Source organism: Toxorhynchites rutilus, chromosome 3 (assembly GCF_029784135.1).
Source record: "Toxorhynchites rutilus septentrionalis strain SRP chromosome 3, ASM2978413v1, whole genome shotgun sequence".
Taxonomy (NCBI): domain Eukaryota; kingdom Metazoa; phylum Arthropoda; class Insecta; order Diptera; family Culicidae; genus Toxorhynchites; species Toxorhynchites rutilus.
In genome coordinates, this window is record NC_073746.1 from 24,475,165 (window position 1) to 24,487,022 (window position 11,858).

An 11,858-nucleotide genomic window follows, 5' to 3' on the forward strand; every position below is an offset into this window, starting at 1 on the left:
AATACGCTATTGCCGAAGCTCGCTGGTGATCAGTCTGTCTCTTTCACGCTACAAGGAAATAATTCCCCTTCTACTTTCTTCCGTGCTGTTTTCATATACCGCTCCCCTAACCCACTTAGTGACGAAACGGCCTCACCTAGTACCATAGACCCGTCTTTTGGATATACTTCTAGGCGCCTTGGTGCGCACTACCTAGATTCAAATGGAAAATTTTCTGTGAGGGGCATTCGAATGTAATTTGAAATGTTATGAAAATTGACATTATTTTCGCATGACAAAAACATTGATTAAATTACAGAAATATAATTTCCTCAAATTATATTTCATACCAATTGTCGCACTCAATGCGAAACTTTCATTGGACTCCTTTTGTTTATCCAATTTCATGAGCAACGCGCAACGCATTGAAGTTTCCCTCGATTTTATTTGATGTTTTACATGCCGGACCAGTTAAAACACGAATGTCGATAATCGGTCTTCCCTTTTCGCCCAGTTAGCGAATGTTTACCGTACTTATGGTAGCATATATTTAATTTTATAGAGCAGTTCTTCGTGCCAGACTTTATCGAATGCTTGACCTACATCATGAAAAAGCACTGAGCAAAATATCTGCGGTCTTCGTATACTTTATGAGTTTCTTCTATCAATCGGTTCACTTGTTCAATGGTGCCATGTTTCGCTCGGAACTCGAATTGATCAATCTTTCAATCTCGGGCGTCGATTTTAATAGAATGATTTTTTTAAACACTTTGAGAAGATTGGAAGGATGCTGAAAGGTCTATAAGATTCCACTTTCTGTGCATCTTTCCCTGGATTAGGAATTATAATGATGGTAGAAATTTTTCATACTCGTGGAAATATCCTGTATGGGTTATCGCGATGAAAATTCTCATGAGATGTTTCATTCCTAGCTCAGGTGATTCCCTGATCATCTGTCCGTTGATGTGGTCAATACCGGGTAGCTTTTTTACATTGATGTGATTGTTGATAAAATGTACAGAGTACAGTAGTACCGGTCCCGGTGTTCTTCAAAATTCGGCCAACGGACTTCACTGAATCCCAGGATCTAGAGCTTCGTGCGCCTCGTCTCGCTAGATAATTGGAGCAACTTACGCTGCTCCGCCAGGATCAAAACATTCATTCTTACAATTCGTGTCCATTGTTTCATGCTAAAAGTCGTTGCCGTTAAATCAGTCCGCATTTTTCTTACTGGGGTTTCCATAATAGTTTGTTGATATCGGGTACAGTAGGGTAGTAAGTCAAGGACGCTTTCCTCCGCAACGGGTTTGCCATCTTAGCTCTAGCGAACTTTACTACGGTCACTAAGTTACTCGCGGCGCAGAATAATACGATATACATATATCCCTGGAACTTTCTTTCTTAAATAACATCATCATATTTAAATGTAGTGTATTATTGTGAGTTTTATTACTGATTACTCCATCCTCCGTCTGAAGATCTATACACCGGAGTGTAAAAATGGAACCAAACGGGAGAAATGCCTTTTACATACTATTCCTTCGTTATTATTGTTAGCGGAGACATGAGTGCATGAAAGAGAAGATTAACACAATTAATTGAATTGAAATGTTCCGTTCGCAAAAATGGAACGGCGATACAATTTATGCAAGAACGAACGAAAAGCAAAATGAAGCCATTAAAAGTACACGCTAAAGATTACATATTACTTATCGGCCGGAGATCTAACATCGTCGATCTTGAGGATCATTTTCACCAGCTGAGTGGCCAGAATAATTTGCTGTTTCTTCGAGTGCAGTGATTCGATCACGTGATGATCCTTCATGTCCGAGTTTCCACTGAGCATGCAATCCACACCCAGTGTGGAAGCGTTCTCAGCAACCTGGCGGGACTTCAGCTCGGACAGCGTTTCAATCGGCAGGAGGCCGCTGTTCTCAGCCAAGGCCAACGGGACCGATTCCAAAGCAACACTGAACGAGCGGAAGGCGTACTGTTCCAGAGTTGAAAGCTGGTCGGCTTCGCGTGCCACAGCCAGGGAGCAGCTGATTTCAGCGGCACCTCCACCGTACACAATGCGGGAATCCTGGATGAGTGAGCGTACCACGCACAGCGCATCGTGTATCGAACGCTTGGCTTCCGCCGTGATCATCTGGTTGCCACCGCGGATCAGAATGGTGACGGCGCGGGTGTTTTTGCATTCCTCAATCACCAACATTTTGTCCTTTGTGGTTCCAAAGCCTGTTGAGTTGAACGGAAATTGTAAAAAGAGCTGGATGGGAAATATAATTCTAGAAATACGTACTCAATTCTCGCACCAAACCAGCGTAACCGAGCTTATCTGAGGTAAGCTCTTCAAATCGTGGAACAATTCTTCCGCCAGTTGCAATCGCAATCAGCTCGATTTCCGGTCCTCCGACCCAACGTACCGCTGGCAGTTCCTGCTGCAGCAATAGATGGTTAGCCTCGTCATCGAAGCCCCATTGGCAGATGGCCAGGGTTGCGCCTGCATCCTTGACTTGCTTCACAATTTCCAAAAACTTTTCCTGTTCGTATTCACGCAGCTTGCGATAATCCTCAGCCGAAGTGACATCCAGCTTATGCTTGGTCTTTGGCTTCGGTGGCTCGAATGGGCAGGTGAGAATAGCCAGCTTCACGTCACGCAGTGTTTTTGGCATCTGCGTGTGCGACATGGTTTTGTCCACAACCACACCCTTCACCAGGCAAGTGTCTTCCATGCGACCACCAACCTTCAATTATTTTTAAAAATACAACAATTTGTTCGAATCTTGCATATTTGCTAACTCACCTTGCATTCCAGCTTAATCAACTCGAAGTTGACATCCTTCTTCTCCAAATCGGCCACAGTCATAACAGCATCCACGGCAATTTCCGCCATCTGCCGGTGGCACTTGTTCACGATTTTGCTACCCAGGGTAGTCATCGCCACCCGAATCAGGGGTTCCTTATTGTCCCGAGAAATGGGGAATGGTTCGGCAATCGTATCCAGGTGTTTGATAGCACATTGTGCCGCAAGCTCGAACCCATCGGCAATACGAATCGGATGGATTCCACGATCCAGCAGAGTTTCGGCCTGTTCCAGCAAAGCACCGGCCAGCACCACAACTCCCGTCGTTCCATCTCCGATTTCATCGTCCTGCGATTGGCTCAGCTGGACCATCAGTTTGCCAATCTCGTGATCAACATCCATCAGCTTCAGAATCGTGGCTCCATCATTGGTCACCGTTACCTCACCATCGCCACTGACCATCATCTTGTCCAATCCCTTGGGCCCGAGCGATGTTCGAATGGTCGTAGCAATTTGCTTTGCGGCCATAATGTGACTCTGGGGAAAACAGACAAATGAAAACATTAGAAAATAAAGTTTATATCTCGATAACTAACAGTACCCTCTGAAGTGAGGTTATGTTAATGCTGAATCATCCGGCTGCGAATAAAAAATCGATTTTTGTGTGAAAATATTCGAAAATTCGTGGATATTTTCCCTCTACAACTCGGGAACCCGATAAATATTATCATTTCGTATTCTTGAACAACACATTTCCGAAACATGGTGAACTTTTTCATGCAAAACATCTGGAAGCTTCTCGCCCCATTGATCATATTTCGATGCCTCCCACACGAAGTAACACAATTTCGGCGTCTCAAAAATGTAACCAATCTGCTAGCTAGCAATATTTTGGTCCACGTCGAGAGCACATTAAACTCACCTTGATAGCATCGTTCCCGGTGAGTCGGCTTTGGTTCTCCTGGTCACGCAGAATAATGAACGGTCTGCCATACTCGTCGAAGGCAATACTTCCCGGTAAGGACATCATCTTGACCGGACAAAACTTTATTTACGACGCTTGCGAACGGAAAAGATACCAACGAGCAGAGGATTAAATGAAAACAAAAACGAGGGTAATTGAATTTTCTTTTACAAGAAAATTCGACCAAGTCCGCACACACGCACTGCACACGCGAGAACGAATTTTCTTCGTGAGTCGCTCCCGTGATGGATGAACTGTTTGCTCCCAGCGCTGCTGAGACAAGAAGGTGCAAGTTTTTGACATTTTTTGACATTTCTCGAGGCTGAGCATGAGTCCACGATAAATACAATAGTATATATCAAGGTGTGTGTATATATATACTAAAGGTGTGAACATATCGTCAATAAGTGCGCGAGGGAAACGGTATAAATACCCGCTCTAAATTATTTTCAAGCGGTTGTCGGTTCAATGTCGACCGAACGCCATAAAGTGCTACAGAACTGCCGAAATCTACCCCTACCCAAGATGTATATAAGTATTACTACTAGGTCGGCCAATCTGCTAAAACCACTCTGCAGCCATCTTGAAAATCTACTGTGTTCTGTTTACAAACAAAACACAATACGTTTTTTATAACCAAATTGCCATACGATACGGCCATTTGCATTACAGACTGGAGATGGGCAAAACAGTTCACTTTGATGAACGGTTCACTCACTAACCGTTCATCTAAGTGAATCAGTTCTTTTGAACCGTTCTTTCGCTCTTTCGTTCAGCGTTATTAAGAACAACATAGAATGTTAGCAAGAACCCAACATCAATAGACAGCTATTAATTGATATCGTTGAATTGGATAGTGTACGTATGGGATTTTTATTTTTGAAATTTAGTGGGGAAAGATAAGTTGCTTCTTTAAAAGTCGCAAACTGCATGTGAAAATATGTTTATCGATCGACAAAAGTTTATGTAATAATTTGATGCGCGCAACATATGTGCAATTTTTCATATTCTCTTTTTGGACAACACACAGGTTCCATGTAAGATCATATTTTATAATTTTCATTCAGGCAAAAAAATCAGCAGCGATTTTAACTAACAATCAATCATACAAACAATCACGATAACACGTACACGCAATAGCCCAGCAAACATTAAATCGCATAACAAGCGTATATATAACATCATATGCCCTAAAATTTGGTTGGCATATAATGCGCCTAACTGGCATATTTATTTATTTATTTAAATCACCTTGTTTGTCTTTGAGCGCATGGCTCTTAGAGACTGTCTGAATATATATATGCCAACATGTAGGCGTATTATTACGGGAGTACAAGTATCTTACTATTTGAATTTGATTGACAAACTAATAACAAAAATTAAAAGACATTTCAAACTTACAAACTTATGCAGAGGACTGTTCAATAAGAAACAAAGCTTTCAATTTGGATTTGAAATTATTTTCTTGAAGCACTTTTAGTTCTTGCTGGAGATTGTTGTACAGAGCAGTTGCCCTATTGACCGCAGAGTTCTGTCCAAATGTCGTCGTATATCGTCTGAGGGATAGCAAACGATCTCTTCCTCTGGTGTTATATTGATGTTGTTCGGATAGCCGACTGAGAGTTATATTTGTATGAACAGTGCCATGTAGGATACGATGGATATGCATACAAGCTGCATGAATATACACATTTTTAACGGTCAGTATATCATGTTTCGAGTGGATGAACGCAGTTGAAGTCCTTCGATGATAACCAAACAAATTCTTGATCGCCTTATTCTGAATCGTTTGCAAGGATTTCAGTGCTGTAATACTGGCAGTTCCCCATACTAGTATGCCGTACGTGAGGTGGCAATGGAATAAAGTGAAGTACAGGTACCGTTTCGTTTCTAGAGGTACGAGATCCGCAATTCTCCTGAAGATACCAGCAACTTGAGCAAGTTTAGAGCTCAGCTTACTAATGTGTTCATTCCATTTGATTTTTTCATCAAGTAATACACCTAGATATTTGAATGCATTAACCCTTTCGATGATGTTACCTCCGTAGCGAATCTCGATGTTGTTTGTTTCAGGAACGTTGAACAACATGTATTTCGTTTTCGAAATATTTACTGTAAGTTTATGCTGGTTCATCCACCTATGAAGCGCTATCTGGTCCTGGTTAATCAGCTGCTGGAGTTCATTACAGTTTGCTCCGGTGTAAATTAGCACGATGTCGTCAGCATACATAAACAAGATTCCATGAAGAGGTAGGTCTTTTAGGTTGTTGATGTAACAGTTGAACAACGTTGGTCCTAATGTGCTACCTTGAACAACTCCAAAGTCAATAGGATGCTGCGAACTACTGATACCTTTATCGTAAAGATATTGTTTACGATTGTCGAGAAAATCTCTGAACCACTTACAACTCTTTCCTTTCACTCCAAGCTCATTCAAACGACGGAGAAGAATTTTTCGATTACAGGTATCAAAAGCCTTGCTTAGATCAAGAAACACCGCCGCAACCTTTTCCTTCCGATCACATAGCGATTGGATTGTTGAAACGACATCGAATAAAGCAGATTGTGTATTAGAACTCGGCCGAAATCCGTATTGCCGAGATGAGAGAAGACTGTGATTCTCAAGGTGTTCCATGAGCTGTTTGTTAATAGCTTTTTGAAGAATTTTGTCGACTACACAAGGAATTGAGATTGGCCTGAATTCTGAGATATTACTAGGGGTTGACGATTTCGGAATTGCAACCACTTTCGCTACTTTCAGTTCAGCTGGTATTCGAGCTTGTAGGATTGAGGAGTTAACTATGTCACATATGTTCGGCGACAGTTCTTCACAGAGTTCCTTGAGAATTGTTGACTGGATTCCATCATAGCCAGCTGATGCTGTTGCTGGGAGTGCATTAATAAACTCTTTTACATTTGATAGCCCAACAGTGGTGAAGTTGAGCGAAATATTGGTTTGTTCGCAGAATGGTCCCAGATCCACATATGGTATCTTCTTCGCTAGTTGCGCGCCAGCCCTGGCGAAGTAGTTGTTCGCATTTTCAAGCACACATAGTCTATCTTCTAAGGTATCACACTTTCCGGTAATTGCATCACAGTTTTTGATCGTACCTATAACTTGCTTTATAGTGTCCCAAGTTTTCGATACACTTCCCTTAGCTCGTTCAAACTTATTAGCATAGTATTGTTTCATTTTGCTTCGCTTCATGTATGTCACTTTTCTACACCAGTCATAATATACGTTTCGGACGAAGTTATCGGATCTATTTTTGCGATGTTTTGCATACCAGTAATTTTTGGCCCGTATACACACCACTACTTCGTAATCCATCCACGGTTTCGAATGTCTGCGAGTTACTGTTGACACTAGTATGCGTTTCGATGAATTTCCCTGTGCTTGTTGAAATCTTGAGATGAACGAAGTGTAGTTAGTTTCCACACCGACACTACGGCTCGTCACTATAGGGTGCTGTAGCAGGATCTCACGGAAACTGTTAATGTTAATTTTTGGGTAAACTTCTCGCATTTGTGGCAGGCTAGTTATCTTGTAGTCGGCTTCAACGAAGATAGCATCATGGTCGAATAAACTGTACTGCAGATGTTGTACTGTTGTGTGGATTGCTGTGTTGTTAGTAGATATGTGATCCAGACACGCTTCATATCGGGTCGGAGTAGTGTCGCAGAAGTTAACAGACGGTGGAAGCTAGTTTGATCTCGTGAATTTGTATTCCGTTTTGTTGAGTTTATTTGGTGCGGAAAAGTGGAGGCCATATACATACATGGCAAATGCTTACCGAATTTGTTTGGATGAACATGCAACTTTGACCGGCTATAATAGCGATTATGTTGGAATTGAATTGCGATCTAATATGAATATATTCATGAATTGTCAAAGCACCAAATACAACTTTTGCCATACTTATATACGATTTATTACAGACATAGAAAAAAACAAATGGCGCAAAATATTTTCGTGAAATGTTTATTACAACCTCACGAATCGCCATTTTTATATATGAGTATTTATGTTCGTAGAAATAATAATTGTTTGATTGACTTGTGTTGGAAGTGGAATATGAATGTTTAAAATGCCACAGATTGATGTTTGGTGGAAACTGCTCCGATGTGGGTTCGAACTCCGGTCGTCTGGATTATCATCCACCAGCTATCTCGCGCGGCTATCTGAAATTTAATTCAACAACGGTTAAAACTTTCGATTGCATCATTGACATTTCAATATGATGTAATGTGTTCTTTATTAGGATCTAATATGATTTACTGTTTCATGATTTTCTTCAGCATGCAACACGATTTACTACAGTACTGAATCGATTTAAATTATACGCTTATACGACACACAAACTGCATCAGCGTAATATACGCATATGATGCGGATTAAATATATTTTACGACAATGTACATCATAAAACTGATGTTTATTATACCGAATTGCGACTTAATTTGATAATGGTTTATAAAATCGAGTTTTTACATTTTATGCGATTTCAAATATACACGATACATACTTTGATTGATATTATATGCGATTATGATTTATTCGGATTTCTTGTAAGACTTGGCACGTGCAAAATTATACGATTTAATGTTTGCTGGGAGGCCAAACAATGAATTGAAAGCAACGAAAAAACTTTTTTCTCAACATGCCCTCACTTTAATATTTTATGTTCTCCTAATCCATGAATCGCCCCAGCTTCCCCCATATAAAGTATATGATTGTTAGGCGGAAATGAAAAAATACATGAAATTGAAAATATATAGTTTTGCTTTTAAAACTACGAAAATCTAATTTAATTTTTCACCCAAAATTGAGTATACATTAACAAAATAAACCATGAGTTACATGCATTTTGCTCATAAATGACAAATCGTTTTATTTTCCTTGCAAGCGTTCTCGTTATATTTATCCACTCCGTCCATCGCAAATCAGTTCAGCTGCACTAGTTTGTTTGCAAACAGTTCGGCCGCAAACACTTCGTTCTCAAACAGTTCGTTCCCAAACAGTTCACTCTCAATCAGTTCTTTGCCATACAGTTCACTCGCAAACAGTTCGTTCACAAACAGTGCACTCTTCAACAGTTCACTCTCAAACAGTTCACACGCAAACCGTTCTTACGGATTGCGTGTGTTTCGTTCGTTCACAAACCGTTCGCTCGCAATCAGTTCGTGGGGAGAACTACCGTTCTTTGAAAAAGAACGACCGCTCGTTCACTCTTTTCAGCGAACTAGTTCTTTCGTACCGTTCGTGAACGGTTTGCCCATCTCTATTACAGACGGTGGAAGCTAGTTTGATCTCGTGAATTTGTATTCCGTTTTGTTGAGTTTATTTGGTGCGGAATAAGCACCAATAAGTTCATAGTCGCTATAAAGATAATGTGCAATACGGCAGTGGGAAAGGACGGGTTAGAGGAGCAGATTTTGCGAGAAAAGAAAATGCAATCCTGGTTGAAGTGAGTAGCTAATAACAATAACATTTTCAATTAAAAATGATAACATTTGTCTAATGATTCGTTCGACAACTCGCAAGTAGATCGGACAAGTTTTCGAAACGATCCAACAAAGGTGTTTTTTTCCACATTGAATTAGACTGTGATTTTTTTTCATCGGTTGCGCTTGCGAGTAGAGCGAAGCTCAAAGTGGTGCGCGACCGAGACGCTGAGGATACAATTCAGACAGATTCATCACACACGCCACACAGCAACGGCAAGTATAAGTTTATTTTTCTTTTGTCCTCCTATCATTCCTTCTACCATCTGTGCTCGATTTACACCATTGTTCATCTGTGTGTTAACCAAATCGGCAAACGTTGGAATTAGGGGTGTCTATTTTTCCTTGGTTTCATTACCGTTGAAATTTATTGGAACTTTTTTTCATTTTATAATTTATATAAATAAAATAAATTGATATAAATATTATCCCCAGCATAACCTTATAATATATTTTTTTACTTATTCATTTTGATAATCATTATATTCTGTTCATATCGAACAGTTGGCCGATTTTTCTGATATGGCTGAGGGCGGAAAGGACCCCCCGTTGACACAATTGAATATTTCTAATACCGAACCTCCTCCTGAAGAGCAGGAGGATGAAGCAGAAATTGAGGTAGAAAATTCTGTTTACGAAGTTGATAGTTCCGAAGATGAGGAAATCGACGAGAAACAGGATTTTCGTCCTAAAGAATACCCTGAAGGCTCCAAAGGCCCATTCATTGTGTACTTTAGACGAAAATCCAAACCTCTCAATGTCATTCGCATCTCGAAGGAACTAACTAAAAAATTTTCTGACGTTACCAAGATTACACGGATGGGGCCAGACAAACTACGAGTTGTCGTCTCAAGCAGGACCCAAGCGAACAAAATAACGCGCTGCGACCTCTTTGCGATTGAGTATCGTGTATACGTACCCTGTTGCAACGTCGAAATAGACGGCGTAATAACCGAAAAGGGTTTGACCCGAAAAGAGATAATCGATGGTGTCGGTCGCTTCAAGAACTCCACACTAAAAACTGTGAGGATTCTTGCATGCGATCGACTGAAATCTGTGTCATATAAAAATGACAAAAGAATTCTCAATCGGACAAACTCTTTTCGTGTGACTTTTGAGGGTTCCGCCCTTCCAAATTACGTTGCAATAGGGGCACTTCGTTTACCTGTTCGGTTGATTGTACCCCGGGTAATGAAATGCAACAAATGTATGCAACTCGGTCACACGGCCGCCTATTGTTGCAATAAAAAACGTTGCGCAGATTGTGGAGCCATGATGACAATCCTTGCGCCAAAGAGCACAAGTGTCTTCATTGCGGCGGGACTCCTCATGATTTTATTCAATGCCCGGTGTACATACAACGAGGGGAAAAACTCAAGCGTTCCTTAAAGGAACGTTCCAAGCGGACTTTTGCAGAAATGCTTAAGAGTTCCGTGCCAACGACACAGGACAATCCCTACTCCATTCTGCAGAACGACGAGCCTGTTGCTGACGCTCCCAATGCCGGATGTTCCGGTACATCGCAGGGTGCCATCAGGAAAAGAAAAATTACTTCTTTTCCATCACTCTCCAGAAAGAATACCGAAACTTCCCAAGTTGGAATGAAGCCTCGAACTGAACGTGCTGAGAATAGGCCGAAGCAAGTACCTCCCGGTTTACGTGGTCATGCTACCAACCAGGGGTCCTCAGCACTTCCCGGAACAACAACGAACACGTCTGTTCCATTTTCGCGGTCGAAGCAACAGCCACAATCTGGCTTGCTTGCGCTTTCTGACCTGGTGGACAACATTTTAAATGCTTTAAATATAAATGATCTTCTTAAAAGCATAGTATTATGTTTGCTTCCGGTTGTGAAAACATTTTTGAAAGAAAAATGTGGCTTTTTAGCAGCGTTCATTTCCCTCGATGCCTAATTCAGCGCAAGAGGTCAAGGATTTGATCACTGTCATACAATGGAATTGCAGAAGCATCATCCCTAAACTAGACCAATTTAAATTTTTAGTTCACAGTTCTAACTGTGATGTATTTTATCTCTGTGAAACATGGCTCTGTTCAGCCGACGAGCTGAATTTTCACGATTTCAACATTATTCGCCTCGATCGTAACGACTCGTTTGGTGGCGTACTATTAGGGATCAAAAAACGTCACTCCTTCTATAGAGTCACTATCCCATCGATTACAGGCATTGAAGTTGTCGCTTGCCAGATACAAATCAATGGCAAAGAACTCTGCATTGCTTCGATATATATTCCTCCCAGGACTACGGTAGGTCGCCATCAGTTCTTTGATATTATCGAGGCATTGCCGGAGCCGCGGTTAATCTTAGGTGACTTCAACTCCCATGGAACAGCATGGGGGTTACTCTACGATGACAACCGAGCCACGTTGATTTATGATCTGTGCGACAACTTCAACATGACAGTTTTAAATACTGGGGAAGCAACTAGGATAGCCAACCCTCCTGCACGGGCAAGCATGCTAGACATATCTCTCTGCTCTTCTTCATTATCCCTGGATTGCACATGGAAGGTAATCCAAGATCCCCACGGTAGTGATCACCTACCAATAATTTTATCGATCGCCAATGAATCAAAATCTAGTGAG

At 41.1% G+C, this 11,858-nt stretch overlaps 1 protein-coding gene across 1 annotated transcript; it reads right to left on the reverse strand.

The window, feature by feature from the left end:
* Window positions 1-1,398: 1,398 nt before the first annotated feature.
* Window positions 1,399-4,037, reverse strand: LOC129776010 (T-complex protein 1 subunit epsilon). Its single transcript, XM_055781368.1, has 4 exons — window positions 3,708-4,037; window positions 2,786-3,322; window positions 2,282-2,726; window positions 1,399-2,217 (listed from the first exon to the last, which is right to left on the reverse strand). Exons 1-4 carry the CDS (start codon window positions 3,813-3,815, stop codon window positions 1,685-1,687), a joined length of 1,623 nt encoding a protein of 540 aa, XP_055637343.1. The 5' UTR covers window positions 3,816-4,037; the 3' UTR covers window positions 1,399-1,684.
* Window positions 4,038-11,858: the final 7,821 nt, after the last annotated feature.